The 21,122-nt window shown below is 39.2% G+C and overlaps 1 protein-coding gene across 8 annotated transcripts in view; it reads right to left on the reverse strand.

Annotated features, from left to right (window-relative positions):
- SHLD2 (shieldin complex subunit 2) overlaps positions 1 to 21,122 on the reverse strand; it is a 100,837-nt gene that overhangs the window by 32,481 nt on the left and 47,234 nt on the right. For 6 of the 8 annotated variants that reach the window (XR_004265782.1, XM_032270094.1, XM_032270096.1 and 3 more), the window contains 2 exons: positions 6,760 to 8,283; positions 1,080 to 1,187 (listed from right to left, as the gene is read on the reverse strand). Coding sequence is in view for 7 of the 8 variants with exons in the window: in XM_032270096.1 (XP_032125987.1) it covers positions 1,080 to 1,187; positions 6,760 to 8,283 (1,632 nt within the window). In the remaining variant the exon portion in view is untranslated. Of the gene's footprint in view, positions 1 to 1,079; positions 1,188 to 6,759; positions 8,284 to 10,673; positions 10,804 to 21,122 lie in introns of those variants that run through there. The other 2 variants (XM_032270095.1, XM_032270100.1) reach the window with 2 other exon arrangements.

Below are 21,122 nucleotides of genomic sequence, written 5' to 3' on the forward strand. Positions count from 1 at the left end.
TTCCAAACACAATTCTTGTTATTCCAATTGTGGCTCGTCCCTTCTACTTGCTCCGCCTTTTTTTAAGAATTCAAAGGTTGGAGTTCCATGCTCTATCTTCCATATACATGCTATAACCTTCCTATTTTTCCACTTATCTTCTTGTAAAATCAGTATATTTCCCTAGCTTTTTCTTGTATGATATTTCAGAATTTTATCAAATATATTGTGCTAGCTTATTTCCTCTCCCTCTAATCTTACTATGTTATTACTACATTACATGCAGGTTCAACACTTTATATTCATTTCCTCACTTAATTTTCACAACAACCCTATGAGGTATATATGTATTTTCATCTCAGTTTCACTGGCAAGGAGACAGAGGTATAATCAAGTGAAATAACTGGCCTAAAGACAAAGACTGGCAGTAAGAGAGCTAGGATTTAAATCCTAGCTGATTCCAGTGACCACAACCACAAGTTTATACTGTTTCCCTTACTTTGTTTTCTTTTTTATTTCCTAGAGGAGAAGATAGCTGCTAGTTTCTTCATTAAACAGCTTCCTTTAAAGAAAAGAAAGCTGGATGTTAAAGAAGGAAGGTAGCTTTTCTTAGCAGTGGTAGGTAGAAAAATAAGGATTCAAACCACAGCTGTCTGAATATGAGACCAATACATTATTTCCTCAAGGATTCTTAATCAGAGGCTCAGAAGTTCCACAGAAGAACTTCAGAGGTCCATGGAATGCTTTAGAATTATAAGCAAAATTTTGTGCCTATCTACTGAAGTCCATTTTTCTGAAGAAATGGTCTATAGATTCTCAAAGAGCTCTTTGACTCCCTAAAAGGTGAAGAACCACCACTATACTGACTGCCTACGAAAATGAAACATGAGACCCAATACTTCCTAAAATAAATGTGATTTACAATATACAAAAGAGAAATTTCTTAAAATTATATTTTTATTCTTACTAACAAAAAGAAACCAATACACTCCAACTGTTTAGAAAACATTTTGTAAAAGAACCATTTTAACCCTAATCTTTCCTAGTATGTTTATATAGTTTAAACACTAATAAATTATTTCATTCAAAATGTGTCTTACATTCTTCAGGCTGAATAGATGAATAACTCCCAAGATTTAATAACTGACTGGTAAATGTTGATTGCAGTACTGTCTCACCAACCCATTGGTCCTCATGAATAACAAAATCTAGAGAGAGAAAAAACATTCTGATCATGCCATAAATTCCTTCACAATGTGGTTACTTTACCAATCATAGCAAAATATTATGCATACATACCTTCCAAATACCAGGCAACTAGAGATCAAACAGGTTAAATTACCTGCCTAACAGCACAAAATGACAAAACAGCAAATCTAAAATCTAAATCTAGGTAAAATAACAAAATTGCTTCTGTATATTCAAATGATATCAGTATGGAAGCACACTGCTCTATAAAAAAACGTTTAATTGTTTTTGTTTACATAAGGCAAATGTTTTCATACATATTTCTGATAAATTAAAAACAACTTTTTTAGGATCAGAAAGCAGTGTTTCCAAAACAGTAGTGCCTAGGAGAGTAATAATATTCAGTATGCATTGGTTCCCCTCTACTATAAATATATCTGAATATAATATAAGGCATCTTAACACACTTGATTATTTTTCCCTAACTAGCATGATAATTATCTTCTACAGAAGTTAAAAGTGAAAGACTTTGGAGGTAGGGAACATTTTCCAATTGGAAAGAGAGAGCTGTGTATCTAAGACAAAATAGAATCATGTAGAACTAAACATACCAACAGGTACAAACAATTGTAGGTAGAGCAAAACTTGTGAGCTGTAAAGAGAAAGAGGGGAAGGGAGCTATCTCCAAGGCAGGATATAATCAGTATATAGTGTCAGAGCATAAACATGAATTAACAATAGCAAAATAATTTAGAGATAATGGGAAAGAAAAACAAGGATGCATCAATTCCAAGTGACTACTTCCAGATTTAGATTCCAGACCCTTTCCTCGGCTTTTTGGCCTTTTATCTACAACTGTCTAATGGAAATTCCCACCTGGATATTCTACTGGCTCCCCAAACTCAGCAATGTCCAAACCTGCTTTTCCTTTCATAATGCCCATCTCATCTATTGATACTACACTGCTAATCAAGTAAACTAAAAATCTAAAGTCATCTTTCCTCTCCCTTTCCACTCTTTTCCACCAGCCCCGACCTGCCCCTCTGCCTCTTAAATGAGCCCATCCCCTGCCACTACTACTGTTTTACATCACACATTCCTTTCCTTCCCAACAGGTGTTTGTCTCCCCCGCAACCCATGTCCTACAACGCTAATGAGTGATTTATCAGAGCATTAATGAGTTCAGGCAAGTGAACTCATTTATTAGAGCATTAATGAGTTCAGGTGACTTGCTGAAAAACAGTGGCTCCCCACTGCCTACCCAGGAAGAGCTAGTACAGCATTTAAGACTTTTCATGATCCAACATTCAGGATGCATGCTCTTCAGAAAAAAGGAACAGATGAGGAATTTCAAGGAGAGCATTCTGAAAGCTAGGACTGTGAAGCCTACGTTGGATTAGTGACACATGAATCACTAGTGGTACATGCAGGGGATGGGTAGCCTGCCCTGGCCTCCTGGCTCCCTCCTGCCCTCTTACTGACATGCCCCAGCTCCTAGTTCTTTTTCTGTTTGTCCTTTAAACGTTGTTTTTTCACAATGTTAACCAGCTCCCCTCCCTGTCTTCTTCTAATTCTTCTAATTATCTAGTCTTCCTTAGATAATCCTTATTTTTGGCATCTCTTCATTCTATTGCTGAAAGTGTAATAGCAAACTGTCTACTGTGTTGGTAAATTAAACAAGACCTGGAATACATCTGTTACTTAGAATTTTTCAGTTTGGGTTGGGCACAGTGGCTCACGCCTGTAATCCTAGCACTTTGGGAGGCTGAGGTCCACGGATCACAGCGTCGGGAGTTCAAGACCTGCCTGGCCAACATGGTGAAACCCCTTCTCTACTAAAAATAAAAAAATTAGCCAGGGGTGGTGGCGGGCGTCTGTAGTCCCAACTACTTGGGAGGCTGAGGCAGGATAATCTCTTGAACCCAAGAGGCAGAGGTTGCAGTGAGCTAAGATAGCACCACTGCACTCCAGCCTGGGCAACAGAGGGAGACTGTCTCAAAAAAAAAAATTCCAAAAAAACAATTTTTCTGTTTGGGGGCATATATCAATAGGTAGTATCAACTGTCCAAGCTATCCAAAGTAAGTTCATGGTTTATTAGGCCAACAAAAAAGTGTAGATATTTTTCCCCCCAACATTTCCATCTGTTCCACACAAAAGAAACTTATTCAGGAATCAGTAAACTAGATCGTTGTTTTTTTCTTCTTTTCTTTTAATTATACTTTAAGTTCTGGGGTACATGTGCAGATCTTGCAGGATTGTTACGTAGGTATATACATGCCATGGTGGTTTGCTGCCTCCATCCCCCCGTCATCTACGTTAGGTATTTCTCCTAATGTTATCCCTCCCCCATCTCCCCATACCCTGCTATCCCTCCCCTAGCCCCCATCCCCCAAAAGACATGTGTGATGCTCCCCTCCCTGTGTCCATGTGTTCTCATTGTTCAATACCCACTTATGAGTGAGAGCATGCAGTGTTTGGTTTTCTGTTCTTGTGTCAGTTTGCTGAGAATAATGGTTCCCCGCAAAGGACATGAACTCATCCTTCTTTATGGATACATAGTATTCCATGGTATATATGTGCCACATTTTCTTTGTCCAGTCTATCTTTGATGGGCATTTGGGTTGGTTCTAAGTCTTTGCTATTGTAAACAATACTGCAATGAACATAAAGTGTGCATGTGTCTTTATAACAGACTGACTTACAATCCTTTGGGTATATAATCCCAGTAATGGGATTGTTGGGTCAAAAGGAATTTCTATTTCTAGGTCTTGAGGAATCGCCACACTGTCTTCCACAATGGTTGAACAAATTTACACTCCCAACAGTGTACAAGTGTTCCTATTTCTCCACATCCTCTCCAGCATATTGTTTCCAGATTTTTTAATGATCACCATTCTAACTGGTGTGAGATGGTATCTCAATGTGGGTTTGATTTGCATTTTTCTAATGACCAGTCATTTTTCATATGACCATTTTTTCATATGTTTGTTGGCTGTATAAATAAGAAAAAAAAAATCTGATTTTTACAAAAGATGTTCATAGAAATCACCTAAATGTCTTCTAATAGGAAACTGGTTAAGTAAATTGCATGAAAGCCACCTGATAGAATGTTACCTAGTTGTTAAAAACTGTAGAGATACTAGGAAAAACTACAGAGATTGCAAAGTTGAGTTTCCATCTACCTGGGAAAAAGCAAGAGGCCCCTGGTAACAGTAACTACCTCAGTAAAAATGACCGTGGTCCAGGGTCCAGCCCTCTTTTACAGTCCAGTAAACTTAATTTTGTCAACACATGAAAACTAGATTTCAGTTTTGCAGCATAAGCTCAAACTATGAGACAAATTAAAGAAAAAAAAGACATTTTTTTCATTTATAATGAATCATGAATTGCCCAAAATAACAAAAAGGAACATTTCAGCCTGTTCTCACACTGTGGGCAGTTCTACAACCAGAAAGCCAAATCACAAGCAAAGACGTATTCAGCAAGCACTGAATCAGAACAGAGGGAGTTAGGTGAATTGAACCTCCAATAATATAATCACATATAAATAATAATAGCTAATACTGCCAGTGGGATGCGAATATGCTAAGCCTGTTCATTACAATCTTGTGTTTACCTCTTTATAAAAGATTGTACTTGACAATCCTACAGGAACACAAAGGTACGTTAGCCAAAGTTCTCATTCCTCTTATAAACTATTTGGTAGGACTATCAATATTGAAGTTTTCTTTTTCTAAGCTTCTAAAACTAATTTATACCTCCTCTCTATCACATTCTTTCTTTAGATATTTTATTAAGCTTACTCAACTTTCTCCTGGCTCTAATACACTGTGTGTCAATTTTAAAACAACAAAGAACATGTAACACAATGTTAGATTTCTTATGTTAGGTGAAAACATATTCTGGTCAGGCCTGGTGGTTCACGCCTGTAATCCCAGCACTTTGGGAGGCCGAAGCAGGTGGATCGCCTGACGTCAGGAATTTGAGACCAGCCTGGCCAACATGGTGAAACCCTGTCTCTACTAAAAATACAAAAATTAGCCAGGTGTGGCAGTGTGCGCCTGTAATCTCAGCTACTCAGGAGGCTGAGGCAGGAAAATCAGGAGGCAGAGATTGTAGTCAGCTGAGACTGTGCCACTACACTCCAGCCTAGTCAACAGAGCAAGGCTCTGTCTCAAAAAAATTTTCTTTGAGTGCAGTGGCATGCGTGCCTATAGTCCTGGCTACCAGGGAGACTGAGGCAGGAGGCTCACTTGAACTCAGGAGTTCAGAGCTGTAGCTGATCAGGTGTCTGCACTAAGCTTGGCACCAATATAATGACATCCTGGGAGTGGAGGACCACAGGTTCTCTAAGGAGGAGTGAACTGGCCCAGGCTGGAAACAGGGCGTGTCAAAAATAACATGCTAGGCTGGGCGTGGTGGCTCACGCCTGTAATCCCAGCAATTTGGGAGGCTGCAGCAGGAAGATCACTTGAGCCCAGGAGCTGGAGATCAGCCTGGGTAATGCAGTGAGACTCTGTTAAAAATAACAATTAAAAAGTTCTTATGCTGATCAATAGTGAACAGCCACTGCACTTGCAACATAATAAGACTCTTAAAAATAAATTAAAAATTTAAAAAACAAAAAATTAAAAAACAAAAACAACTATATAGTAAAAGTATGGATTTTGGAGCTGAGGAGCCACTTCTTAGATGTATGACATTGGGCAAGTTACTATACTTCTCTGGGTTTCAGCTTCCTCCAGTGAAAAATGCAGATTAAAATCAGTACCTTCCTCATATACTTGTTGCAATGAGATATGAATGTAAAGTCTAAAACTTTACATTCTGACACAAAGTAAGCTCCCAATAAATATGAGCTTATATGTGTGATATATATATATACATGCACACACATTTTAAGAACAGAGAAAATAACTGGAAGTTAAGTTGGTATAAAACCAGTTTTTTTCTTTCTATATTTCCAGGTATAGTTAATATAATTTTAATAAAATAATGCAATAGAAATCAGTAACTGTTCCCTCAGTAAGAACATATATGCACGGAATTATTAGATATTAGGTAAAGAAGCAGAAAGGTCTAGCTCTGTTGCTTGGGCTGGAATGCAGTGGCCCAATCAAAGCTCACTGCAGTCTCAACCTCCTGTGCTCAAGCAATCCTCCCTCCTTTGTAGCTGGGACTACAGGCACAACCTATTTTATTTTTTGTGGAGACGTGGTCTCATTATGTTGCCAAGGCTGGTCTCAAATACCTGGCCTCAAGCAATCCTCCTGCCTCAGCTTCCCAAAGTACTGGGATTACAGATGTTACCCACTGCACCTGACTAGGGAAGGCTTATAAAGGAGGGGATAAGTAGAAAGAAGGGACAGAACTCAGTAGGACAGAACAGAGGCCCAGGAGTGGCAACAGGCAGGAGAGTGGACAATGGGAAGGAGACCAATGCAGATGCAATAAAGGGATCAATTAGGCTCAGCTCAGAAGAGGCAAATGACTAAAGAAAGAGTCTTCAAAGACCAAAAGTCAGAGAAAAGCAAAAACAAACAAAACTTAGCTTTATAAAGTAGGCTACCACTATACCATAATGACCTCACCTGTGAGTAAAATTATATCTCCCAGAAACACTGTAAATGCCCAAAATGCTGTAGTCCTCCACAGAAGAACCTTCTTCTTAGTTTCTGATTGATCAATTACTGTAACTGTTGCTAAAGGCACTTTAGAGCCAGAATTTGGTCCAAATTTTATGTTTATTTCCTTCACATGACACGGAAATAGCACCATGACTAAACAATTATACTTCTGTCTTTTAGAATCACAGTTTTTTATTAATGATGTTTTTTTAATACCCTTAAATTCAGACACATTCCTCTGATCCACTGCTACAGTAGAGTCTCCTGCATTAGAAATCAACTTCATTTTCTTAGCTCTACACAGAGTTTCAGATTGTCCCATTTTATCTTCAGAGGTCCAGCTTCTTTTAACAGCACTTTTGTGGAAGGTATTTTGCTGGGAACACAGTATTCCTGAGCTACACAACTCAATATGTATCTCATTTGGTGGCAATTCATCTTCAGAACTGAAAAGTTCTTGAGATACTGTATTTTCTTCAAGACCTTTATAAGAGTTTATGTGAATGTGGCTATTTTCTGTTTTAGGACAGACAGGACTAAAAAGTTCAAGGGAACATGCTTGGTTTTGTCCACTTTCATATGTTTCTGTAAAATCATCAAGCTGAATCAAATTCTCTTCAGGTATTCTTATTTCTTCATTACTTGCCTGTGGTTCAGTCTCCATGTTTGCATTCCCTTTATTTATAGGACTCCGCTCTTTGTCTTTCTTTTGAACTAAAAAAGCAACCTGGCTGGAGGTCATTATACTGAGAAATTCAGTATCAGTTGATATTTTAAGGTCTGAGACCTTCCTAACTGCTCCTTCAGACCTTGGCTTATCTACTGTATTAAAGGAAAATAATTCCAAACACTGGTTTTGTATTTCTTGATATTCTGTTGGCACACACTCTCTTTGTACCACTTCAGGCCCTACATTAATTTCTTCAGTACTACAAACCAAATCCATCCTAGCTGCACACTTATGGTCTAACTGAGAGAAATTTGTTTGAAAGTTCTGACTATATGTATCTGATTGATGTTTATGCTGTTCATCTATAACTTTATTCTCACTGAGAAGTTTTTGATACTTTTCTTCTTCAGTTAAATACGAGACTCTGCCTTTAGATCCACATATTTGCATATTAGAGCTAGTTACATCACTCAGCCTGGAGGAGTGAATCTTCTGGGATTCTACATTCTGTGTTTCAAAAACAGAATGTACAAAGTCATCTTTCACATGAACATGTCTATTCATATAGTTTGCTAAATAATGACCACTAAGAAGATCTGGAGAATCAATAGATTCTGGGACTTCATAGTTTTCAAGATTTTTGTGTTCATGTTTTTCATCCTTCAGATATAAAGAATGTTGATTGTATAAAAGCTGAATTTTTTTCCAGGGGTCAGCAACAGACATTAAAGAAGTTGTGTCTTGTGATACTGTCATTTTCAGTGGACCAACTGGAGCACCCCAAAAAATGTGGACTTGAGATCCTCCACTCATGATTTCTGATAAAAATGAAAAATCCAAAATTAATATATTGTCAGCATATTTTTGCATATTAATTTAATAATGTACCAAAAGAAAATGTGATAACTGAGTCAAAAACATAATTAACATAGGTGATTATTTTGATACATCTGATTATATAAAATTCATAAATACACAATAAGTTATTAAGAAGAAATCAAAATATTCACAAAAATTATTCACCTAAAGACTCTCTTTAAGGGAAATACAACTAAAGAAAGTATACTCACTTACATTGTTTGATGTAAGTATACTCACATCAAACAAGTAAATAGGTTTTTAGTATGTTTATTTCATTTGAGATGGAGTCTTGCTCTGTTGCCCAGACTACAGTGCAATGTTGCAATCTAGACAGACTGCAACCTCCGATCGCTGGGTTCAAGCAATTCTCCTGCTTTAGCCTCCTGATTAGCTGAGATTACAGTCTATGCCACCACACCCACCTAATTTTTGTACTTTTAATAGAGACGGGGTTTCACCATGTTGGCTAGGCTGGTCTCAAACTCCTGACCTCAAGTGATCCACCCCCCTCCACCTCTCAAAGTGCTATGATTACAGGTGTGAGCCACCGTACCAGCCTGTTTATTTCTTGTGTTGTAAAAACTTGCCCCATTTAAATAACAAGTTAGTAAAGAATGGGAAAAGAGGCATTTGTTTAACTATGTTACAGTCACCTTTAAATTGCTCGTTTTTGGGCAGCGCATGGTAGCTCATACCTGTAATCCCAGCAATTTGAGAGGCTGAAGCAGTGGATCACTTGAGGCCAGGAGTTTGAGACCAGCCTGGCCAACATGACGAAACCCCACCTCTACTAAAAATACAAAAATTAGTCAGGTGTGGTGGCCCGTGCCTATAGTCCTAGTTACTCCGAAGTATGCGGCAGGAGAATCACTCGAACCCAGGAGGAGGAGGTTGCAGTGAGCCAAGATCACACCACTGCACTCCAGCCTGGGCGAAAGAGCAAGACTCCATCTCAAAAAAAAAGAAAAAAAAAAAAGGTACTCATTTTTGGCCAGGCATGGTGGCTCACGCCTATGATCTCAGCATTGTGGGAGGCCATGGTGGGAGGATCACTTGAGACCAAGAGTTCGAGGCCAGCCTGGACAACATAGTAAGACCCCCATCTCTACAAAAAAATTTAAAAACTAAAAACTTTCTTAAAATTAGTTGGGCATAGTGGTGAAACACCTGTAGTCCCAGCTACTAGGGAGACTGAGATAAGAGGATTGCCTGAGGCTGGGAGGTGGACATTGCAGTGAGCCATGATCGCACCACCGCACTCCAGTATGAGCAACGGAGTGAGACCCTCTTTATTATTATTTTTGAGACAGAGTTTTGCTCTTGTTGCCCAGTCTGTAGTGCAATGGCACAGTCTCAGCTCACTGCAACCTCTGCCTCCCAGGTTCAAGCGATTCTCCTGCCTCAGCCTCCCAAGTTGCTGGGATTACAGGCACCCACCACCACGGCCAGCTAGTTTTTATTTTTTAGTAGAGATGGGGTTTCACCATGTTGCCCAGACTGGTCTCGAACTCCTGACCTCAAGTGATCCTCCTGCCTCAGCCTCCCAAAGTGTTGGGATTACAGGCATGAGCCACCATGCCTGGCGAGACGTTCTCTTTAAAAAAATGATTAAGAATCACTATAATTGCTACTACTACATATTCCAATCTCATTTAGTCCTCATAGACAGAATAACCTTCATAAGGAATATAACTGATATTTTAGATGTTTTATTGCTTGTCATTATTATATTTACCACTAGGGGTCCCAAATAGCACAGCAAAAGCCTTCAAGTTCAAAATACATTAACATATCAAACCCAAGTGGAAGGAGAATACATTATCTTGAAATGTGGTTGGAGCCAGCGCAGTGACTAACACCTGTAATCCCAGCACTTTGGGAGGCCCCGGTGGGCAGATCACCTGAGGCCAGGAGTTCAAGACCAGCCTGGCCAACATAGCAAAACCCCATCTCTACTAAAAATACAAAAATTAGCAGGGCATGGTGGCACAAGCCTGTAGTCCTCGCAACTAGGGAAGCTGAGACAGAAGAATCGCTTGAACCCAGGAGGTTGCAGTGAGCCGAGATCATGCCACTGCACTCCAGCCTGGGTGAAAGAGTGAGACCGTCTCAAAAAAGAAAAGAGAGAAAGAGAAAGAAAGAGAAAGAGAAAGAGAAAGAGAAAGAGAAAGAGAAAGAAAGAGAAAGAAAGAGAAAGAAAGAGAGAAAGAGAAAGAAAGAGAAAGAGAGAAAGAGAAAGAGAAGAGAAAAGAGAAGGAGAAAGAGAAAGAAAGAATAAATAAATAAATAAACAAATAAATGTTGGTAGGAATACTTAGACATACGCAAATCAAATGCATAATATTACCATGATAATGAACTCTCTTCCATCATATCTTTGACATCTCTAATGGTTTCTTCCCTTTAGCTTCAAATCTTTATTTGATTTTATTTTTTGAATCAGGGTCTTGCTCTGTCACCCAGGCTGGAGTGCAGTGGTGCAATCATGGCTCACTGTACCCTCAAGCTCCTAGGCTCAAGCTATCATCCAGCCACAGCCTCGCAAATAGCTGGGACTACAAGCACATAACTGTCACGCTCAGCTACAAATCTTTAAAAATAAAACTAAATAACCCCTGCAAACTTGTTTGTTGTTTCTTGCACCTCATTTCTCATTTATCCTTCAACCATTTTGCTGTAAAAGTTTTCACATGGAAACCAATGACCTCCTAAAAGCCAAATCCAAATCAGTACTTTTACCACCATTAGAAACTGTTTATCAATCCCTCTTTCCTGAAACATTCTGCTTTTTTGACTCTGTGAGATCATCATATTGGAATTCTTTTGTATTTAAGACAGATATGTATTGGATTATTCCTTCAATCACTCACGTAACAAACACTCAACACTATGTGCTGGTCATGATGCTAGGCCCTGGGAATTCACAACAATAACAAAGAGATTTAAGGAGCTTATATTCTGATAGGAAAAACAAACTGACAATTATAAAAAGTGACAGGAGGCCAGGAGCCTTGGCTCACGCCTGTAATCACAGGATTTTGGGAGGCTAAGGCAGGTGGATCACCTGAGGTCAGGAGTTTGAGACCAGCCTAGGCAACATGGTGAAACTCCATCTCTACTAAAAATACAAAACTTAGCCAGGTGTGGTGGCGGGTGCCTGTAATCCCAGCTACTCAAAAGGCTGAAGCACAACAATCACTTAAACTCAGGAGTCAGAGGTTGCAGTGAGCTGAGATCACACCACTGCACTCCAGCCTAGGTGACTCTGTCTCAAAAACAAAAAGTGATAGGAGCTACTACAGGATTAAAAGGGAGGGACAGCATCTTTAGAAGAGAGAAACCTGGGACAACTCAACCAGTGTGGAACTGCCCATTATCTGCATTTTTCATAGGCTCTTAGGGCTACAGTTAATCACAAAATTTTGGAACTGAATTTTACTAATGTTCAGGAAAAAAACTCATATAATAAAGCCCCTGAGTCATTTCCCACCTCAAAATAGGGCCCAGGAAAACTACCCTGATTGTCTTATCCAAGAGACAGGCCTACTATGGGTAATCTCCAAAATATTTAAAAAGTGTATATGACATTCACTGCTTCTGTGTCCTCCCTTAATATTTTCCCCTAAATGTCCTACAACCTGACTTTTATATCCTGTCTCTGATAAGACAATAATGAAGTCCAAATTGCCAAATAAGAACTCACAGAACTTCACCATAGCAATTGTGAAACTCTCTCCTAACTAGTTCCACCTCTCCAATTTTTCTCTCTCTTCTTCCTTGAGCCATCTCTTTCCATTCCACACATTCTAGAGAATGTCATCCAATCCCATTTATTTAACTACCACATAACCAACTGTGCTTTACAAATCTGTACTGAGCCAATCTCTCTCCCAAACTTCAGACCTATATTTCTAGCATTACCACATTTGACAGGATCACAGTAGAATCAAAGGTGAGATTCAAAGCCCTACTTGCCTTCTAGGCAGGGGAAGAAGGTAGAGCATAAAGGGGTGACATGAAACAGTCCTGAGAGTTCAGAGGATCTCCAATGGCAAGAAATATCTGAGATGAATGTGAGTTCCATAATGCAGGTTACTACATATAACTGTTATTTCAGTGTGCCTTCACTTATTTGCCTAAATGAGGGGTGTCTAACTTTTGGCTTCCCTGGGCCACATTGGAAGAATCATCTTGGGCCACACATAAAATACAGTTAACACTAATGATAGCTAATAAGCTAAAGAAAAAAATCGCAGGCTGGGCATGGTGGCTCACGCTTGTAATCCCAGCACTTTGGGAAGCCAAGGTGGGCAGATCACTTGCGATTAGGAGTTCCGAGACCGGCCAAGTCAACATGGTAAAACCCTGTTTCTACTAAAAATACAAAAATTAGCTGGATGTGGTGGCATGCACCTGTAATCCCAGCTACTCCAGAGCCTGAGGCAGGAGAATTGCTTGAATGTAGGAGGCAGAGGTTGCAGTGAGACAAGACTGGGCCACTGCACTCCAGTCTGGACAAGAGCGAGAGACTCTGTCTCAAAAAAAAAAAAAAAAAACCTCAAAACATTTATAATGTTTTAAGAAAGTTTACAAACTCATATTGTGTTGCATTCAAAGCCATCCTGGGCCACATGCAGTCCCACAGGTTGTGGGTTAAACAAGCTTGGTCGAAACAAATATCCTTGTAAGTGTGGAACTATTACCCCATCTCCCCGCAACTCCCCAAAAAAAAACCTTGACTAGAAAGTGATCCTATTTTTTTTTCTTTTTTCTTAAAAAAAAAAATACAAATATATATATATACACACACACACACATACACACATATACATATATATTTTAAAGACAGGGTTTCACCATGTTGGCCAGGCTGGTCTTGAACTCTTAACCTCAGGTGATCCACATGCCTCGGTCTCCCAAAGTGCTGAGATTACAGGCGTGACCCACCACACCTGGCCAAAAGTGGCCCTGTTAATTCAAAAAATAGTAAATTGTTAAAAAGTGTTTAGGCTGGGCATGGTGGCTCATGCCTATAATCCCAGCACTTTGGTAGGCCAAGGTCGGTGGATCACCTGAGGGTCAGGAATTTGAGACCAGCCTAGCCAACATGGTGAAACCCCTTCGCTACTAAAAATACAAAATCACTCAGCCATGGTGGCGTGTGCCTGTAATCCCAGCTACTCGGGAGTCTGAAGCAGGGGAATCACTTGAACCCAGAAGGCGGAGGTTGCTGTAAGCTGAGATTGCATCATTGCACTCCAGCCTGTGCAACAAGAGTGAAACTCCATCTCAAAAAAAAATTTTTTTAATGTTTACACCCAAGTCTACTGCTACTGAATACTCCAATTTATAGGAGTTGTGAGTATGTGAGTAGGAGGATAGACAGTGGTAGAGGCAGGAGGAAACAAAATATGTATGATTGCCAAATTATACAGACAGAAAAGTTATGGACAACTGATTAATTTCAATGATTCTAGGATATGTTTTAGGTGTACTCAGAGGGTTAAAGCTCATTAAGATACCAGATAAAACTTGCAAGTACATATCCATTACTGCAGTTAATAATTACACAATTTCTCAATCTGCAGAAGGCCACTTCAGTCAGAAAGACCAATACAACCATACCCTTTATCTTTACAGTGGTCAGAGTCTCATGAATGGGTCAAAGATTTATAAAACAGGATGAACTCTATCAGCAGGTTTTGTCTTTGCAGAACACTGCAACTAAAAAAAATGCTTATTACAAAACATGTAACATTAAAAGAGAGTGCTTTTTCCCTCTTATTCCCAGAGAGTGAAAAAAACTCCATGTATAATACCTTTTCATGTCTATTTTACCAAAGAACCAAGAAATCATAAAGTTGCTCAATAGCATCAAATGACAAAATAAAGAAGCCACATCTGATTGTAATTAAAAACAAGGGATTTGGAACAAGAGAGATATTGGCTCACATCCCTACTCTGCAACTTACTCAAACTTGAAATTACTGAAGTTAAATGATAGTTACATAGGGTTCATTATGCTATTCTTCGCTGTGGTTAAAAATGTCATTCTTTTATTCTTTTACCTGATTGAACCAAATTCAATTTGCTATCCTAGTTCATTTGTACTAACAAACAACACTGAGTACTAATAACCCACGTACTGTGTATATTCATGCTGAACTCTTTCAAGAATTACTAAATTTACTATTTAAAATGATAGAAAATGTCCACATTTTATGTGACTAATGAAAGGATATAAGATCTATTTTTTTTTTCCCTCAGGAAGAAAAGCAATTGAAGCTTAAAGCTATCACTCATTTAGTATCTAAAGTAATAGCCACTAAAGGCAACCTGTGAGCAGACGACTGAGTTCTCGACTCTCTTTCCATTACCTTTCATTTCCTTTGCAATTGTCTTTGGTATTCAAGTGAGACATCCGTAATCACGGTCTCATCAACACCTGAGATGCATCGATTTCATGCAGAAGAGATGAGCCTCCCTTGTTCTTGCTTGCAATACAAAAGGAATTTCTCCCTCTCACTCTCGTTCCAGGGCATTTGCCTTCTTCCAATAAACTCCAAGCACTCAAACAGAAAGTGAACTTTAGCTGGTTTCCTGGCCTTACCAATAGGGTGAACATGTCTTCTGATTTGCCCAGAACAGTCCTAGTTTAAGCATGTTTTTCTGGTGTCCTGTTTAGTCAGTATCTCTTTTCATTCTCAAAAGTGTCTCAGTTTGGAGATAGACTATATGGTATTCCTAGTTAAGAACCACATAAACACATGAATAAATATTCTATTAATGTAGAATGTACCTTCTAATACATTTTATCTAAAATATTATAACAGGACTAACAGGTAAAAGGAAACGTTGCTCAGTTTTCCTGTTAAAATATTTAAATAACAATGAAACACTAATTGAAATAAGGTTGAATTGTGTCTAAAAATTATGATACACATTTGAGAATCTCAAGACAGAGGTAAGGCTCAAAGATGGTAAGACAGAGAACTCATGTTTGGCAACTAAGGGGGAACAAAAGAGGATCATGGCTGCCAGGTCCATGTAATGAAGTTATGAGACAACAGGATAAGAGTTTTTTGGATCCAGCATTACTAGAAAATGTCTCAGCCCAGATGTCATTTGTTCAATGTCACACCTAAGGTTGAAGGAGGAATTCTCAAATTCCTAAAATACCACACTTCACTCCCACCACCACCACCACCATGCAACATCAAAAGCCCTGAATAAGGCCACTCATAGTGGCTCCAACTTGTAATTACAGTACTTTGGAAGGCTGAGGCAGGTGGGTTGCTTCAGCTCAGTAGTTCCAAACCAGCCTAGGCAACACGATAAGATCATGTCGATAAAAAAACAACAAAAAAAATTAGCTAGGTAGGGTGGCACGTGCCTGTAGTACCAGCTACACAGGAGGCTGAAGTGAAAGGATCACCTGAGCTCAGGAAGTCAAGGCTACAGTGAGCTGTGACTGTGTCACTGTAATCCAACCTGGATGACAGAGTGAGGTACTGTCTCTAAAAAACAAAAAGTAAAAATAAAAGGGACTGAACTTTAAAACAAGTAATCATGAAATCACAGGTGGGTTCCAGGGGTATGTCTGCCAACCCCTGCACTTGCTTTCATCTCCACCCACCCCCCACAAAAGATGAAAAATGAAACAAACACAATCAAGAAAATAAAAAAGCTTTGCTACTTATGCCCTGACATTCCTTTGTAAAAAGTCATACTCAGCAAATAACAACTCCACTATCCCAGTTCCGCGAGCCAAAAACCTTGGCATCATCACTGATACCTTTCTTTTTCCCATGTTCTACTTCCAATTTGTCATCAAATCTTTTTGGTTCTACCTTTAACATTCATTCAGGGTTTGACCACTTTTCTCTACCTACACCTGCTACTGCCTGGCTCAAACCACCATTCTTCTTCCACCACCTTCCCCCCAAAACACCGAGTTTACAAAAGGAACTTCCCAGGTCACGAAGACTGCAGGTAGCGGAGGGAGGACTGGAACGCGGGAAATCAAACAGCAGAACAGAAGTTCTTTTAACTACCACACTGACTCTCTGGTGTTTTGTCTTTGCACAATGTGGAGCTAGAATACAAGTTAGAACACTGCTGTTGAGTCATATGACATATGCTCCTAAAGCACTGACTTATCTAAAGAGGTATGAAAAGAATAAAACTTCAGTGTAAAGGAGCTTCCTTATCAAAGAATTCATATGAGAAGGTTCACTATAACTCAATGACAGGGTAAATAACTGGCTATTAACAAGACTTCTCTCCTTTTAAAAAATTTATTTTTTATTCAGCTGATAAGTACAAGAGAATTTTTTAAAAGTTCATTTTTAAACTGACATTGTATTTGTACATATTTATGGGGTATAATTTGATGTTTTGATACATATCCATGTTGCATAATGATCCAATCAGAGCAGTTAGTGTAACCATCACCTCCTACGTCTCTCACTTGTTTGTGGAAGAATATTCAAAGCCCCTCTTCCAGCTATTTTGTAGTAACAATATTTACTCTTAACTATACTCACCCCACCCTGTAACAGAACACCAGAATTGGCCAGGCGCAGTGGAGTCTTACTCCATCACCTAGGCTGGAGTACAGTGGCATGTTCTCAGCTCATTGCAACCTCCACCTCCCAGGTTCAAGCAATTCTCATGCCTCAGCCTCCCAAGCTGTAATTACAGGTGAATGCCACCACGTCCAGCTAATTTTTGTATTTTTAGTAGAGACAGGGTTTCCTCATGTTGGGCAGGCTGGTCTCAAACTCCGGACCTCAACTGATCTGCCCGCCTCGGTATCCCAAAGTGCTGGGATTACAGGTATGAACTACCACATCCAGCTTGCATCTTTTTATCATCCATTTCTCTACTAGTCATTACAATACTTGTATTAACATCTTTGGCTGATAATTCAGTTATCAGAATTATTTCTAATAATTCCACATTTCTAGGTGTTTTTCTATTGATTGATTTTTCTCCTGGTTATGGGTCATTTTCCTACTTTTTATTTGGATGCCTAGTAATCTTTTATTAATATATTATTAATGCTGAACATTTTATTTGCTAAGTGCTGGATTTTACTGTATTCTTTTAAAGAATTTAGTTTGGGCACATAATTGTGTTACTTAGAATCAGCCTGGTGCTTTCAAAACTTGTCTTGAAGTTTAGGGTAGGTTTAAAAAGGCCTTTAGTCTATGGCTAATTTAACCCCACTATGAGGACTCTAGCCAATGTCCTATGTACAAAACAGTCTCTCCACTATGCCTAATGGAAACACAAACTATTACCATCTCTGTGTGAGCTCCTGGAATTGTTCAGTGTTCTGATTTCCAGTGTGACTTTCTCTAGCATTGTGAACTTCCACACTTGGCATGTGCAGATGAGTATCCAATCAAAGACCCTCTTACTTCTATAGATTTCTGTGTAGTGCCTTTTATTCCAGTTTTCTGCCCACAAATTCTAGTTGTCTTGACTTCTCCACTCTCCTGGGCTCTATTTGGATTCCCCTACTCTGTGCTACAATCTGGAAACTGCCTATGGAAACTCCTGTAGGATTCGTATCAGTTATTTCTCTTCTCTCTAGGGATCATTATCCTGTACTGCCTGTTGTCCAATGTCTGAAAACAGTTGTTTCATGTATTTTTGTCCTGTTTTCTAACTGTTTACAGTAGAAGAATGATTCTCATAGCAGTTAATCCCTCTTGGGCAGATGTACTGACTTCATGGTTTATGTTAGTTTTGGGTGCTTGTTCTAGACATTATATACACATACTGAAGTTACTAGTCTCCTTTCACAGAGAAAGAAATGTATGACAGTATAATTCCTTCTCCACCTTTTTGTTCTCTCATGGTTATATAATCACATATATGCTGTAAAACCCACATCTTGTTAATGTGTTTGTTTTAATGTTTTTGACAGTCCAGATCTTCTGGAAACAAATCCTTTCCCTTTTTGATATGTCTTTATTTTGCCATTATTTTTGAAGGCTATACTGACAGGGATATATCAAAAAGTCATACCAACTGAAAGAGCTCCCAGTGGCCAAAGCTGGAACAATTTGACCAATAAAATAAATAAAGCAATAATAAAATTTTAACCCAAGTCATAAAATATCCATAAGTCCATACTAATATTTAAAAAATTGAATGGATAAATAAATGAGGAAGAAGAGACAAATCTCCCATGCAGAAGAAATCTAAATAATTTGTGTAGACACTCTGCCCTTGAGGAGGAGTATCATACCTCTCCATACTTTAAGTATAGGCTGCACATATGTAACGTCCTTCCAAAGAGTACAGTATGTAAACAGAGGGGGGAAAAGAGTAACTTTGTAGTAAAGAAATACACAAAACTCAACCAGATGATCAAGGTCAATGTCAACATTGATTAGTCATATTGACTGTTCCCTTAATATGATGTGATGAAAATGGTACTGCCAGGCCATAGAGGCACATGTCTATAGTCCCAACTACTTGGGAGGCTGAAGTGGGAGGATTGCTTGAGCCCAGGAGTTCAAGACCAGCCTAGGCAATACAGTGAGACTCCATCTCTATTTAAAAAAAAAAAAAAAAAAGAAATTTAGGCAGGTGTGGTGGCATTCATGTGTAGTCTCAGCTACTCAGGAAGCTGAGGAGACAGGATTGCTTCAACCCAGGAGTTCAAGGCTGCAGTGAGCTGTCATCATACCACTACATTCCAGCCTGGGTGACAGAGTGAGACACTATCTCAAAAACAAGGAAAGAAAATTGTACTTAACCTATATGTTGTTCATCTCAAAAATCCAAAACCCCACTCTAACAATGATAAAAATACCAAACAGATACCAACAGAAGAACAGTCTGTGAAATACCTGGACAATACTCCTCAAAACTGTCAGTCATCAAAAACAAGAGACGAGAAACTCAAGTCTAAGAAACTGCCAAAGCCAAGAAGACCCTAAGGAGATGTGATAACTAAATCGGATCCTGGAACATTAGGTAAATAAAGTATGGATAACTAAAGTTAATGGTAATAGATCAGTATTAGTTCATTAATTATAAAAATATATACCATACTAATGTAAGGTGTTAATGATAGGGAAAACTAGAGGCAGGATTCATGAGAACTCTCTATACTATCTATCTTGGCAATTTTTCTTTACATCTGAAACTATTTCAAAACATCAAATTTATATTTAAAAAAAAAGAAAGAGAAAAAAAAAACTATGGGAGCTCTATCTCTGCGTTAAGCACAACGGTCAGAGTTTGGTTTGCTAGATTCTCTTTGCTCTCCAGTTGCACACCTTGCTTTCTGAAGCTCAGGTGCCCTCATGCAGCCCCGCTTCTCCTCCCAGCCAGCCTTGCGGAGGGCAGCTTCCTTACACTCTGTGAAGGCCTGAAATGAATTAGAGCAGTTTCACTCACCTCTTTTGCCCTGTCCCCAATCCTTGGTGGCTGAAAGCATGGACTGCCAGAGTGTGAAGATTTATCTCCAGCTCTTCCCCTGCCTGCAGCATTCCAGAACTGAATGCCTGGAGTGCCTCTGCTGGATTTCTTTTTTTTCTTTCCTTTTTTTTTTCTATGTCTTTTGAGACAGTTTCATTCTTGTTGCCCAGGCTGGAGTGCAATGGCATGATCTCGGCTCACTGCAACCTCCACCTCCTGGGTTCAAGCAATTTTCCTGCCTCAGCCTCCCAAATAGCTGGGATTACAGGTGCCTGCCACCACGCCCGGCTAATTTTTGTATTTTCAGTGGAGACAGGGTTTCACCATGTTGGCCAGGCTGGTCTCAAACTCCTGACCTCAGGTAATCCGCCCGCCTCAGCCTCCCACCTGGCTATCTCTGCTGGATTTCTCTCAGCAATCCTGCCTTCTGAGAGTGGTTGCTCTATACTTGGGAGAGGTTCCAAATGCCTCAGTTAGGACCTGTGCCAGGTCATCACTGGCCCAGGCTTACTACTCCTGAGCATTCAGTGAACACCTGTGGGTAGAAGCTGGCGCATGGGTGCACACTTGCTCTTTGGTTTAAGAGTAGCTGGGATGTTTCGCAGAATCCTAACCTGTCCTACCAGCCCATACGTGGCCATCAAAAATCTGATAAAAATGCGGCTGGTTTCTCCTTTCCCCTCATCTATGGTGAACATAGATGATAGGTTTGTTCGAGGATAGAACAACCCAGTCCTTGGGTTGTTCTATCCTAGAGTGGCCATGGGTTTCTTCTCTATGAAAGTTTGATTACTTTCTGGAGTTTCATTCATTTAGGTTCCCTTGTATCCTCAGCTCTTTGATGGGTTTTTAGAAACCATACTTCTTATCCGGCTTCTATACATTTTCAGTTATAAGAATGGCAATATCTTGTAATTTTGTATATCTGAGGAGGAAGCCAAATTCTCTCCCCAGACTTTGAATGGTTCACTCCCTCAGTATATTAAGATCTCTGCTCAAAAGTCACCCTTTCAAAGCAGTTTCCCGCATTACACTATCTAAAGATTCACCAGTCACCCTTCATGCCCTCATCCTTCTTTACTTTTCTTCCATTGCCCTCATTTCTATCTGAAGTGAATTTGGCTCATTATTTAACTGTCTCCTCCACAAGGACAGGAATTTTATTTTGCTTATTTGTCAGTATAGACCTAGCTATAAAACAATGATATGGAGCTAATATGATTCTTTACAAATTATAATTTTAGCTAGCTTTGAAACTAACTAAAAGTAGAAAATTATTGTTGCATATTATAAAAGAAAAAGTACTTTTATGGGAGATAAGAAGTTTTAAGGCTAAAAAAAAAAAAAAAAAAGA

This window comes from Sapajus apella, unplaced genomic scaffold, assembly GCF_009761245.1.
Source record: "Sapajus apella isolate SASKATOON/1434 unplaced genomic scaffold, GSC_monkey_1.0 scaffold203, whole genome shotgun sequence".
NCBI classification, from domain to species: Eukaryota; Metazoa; Chordata; class Mammalia; order Primates; family Cebidae; genus Sapajus; species Sapajus apella.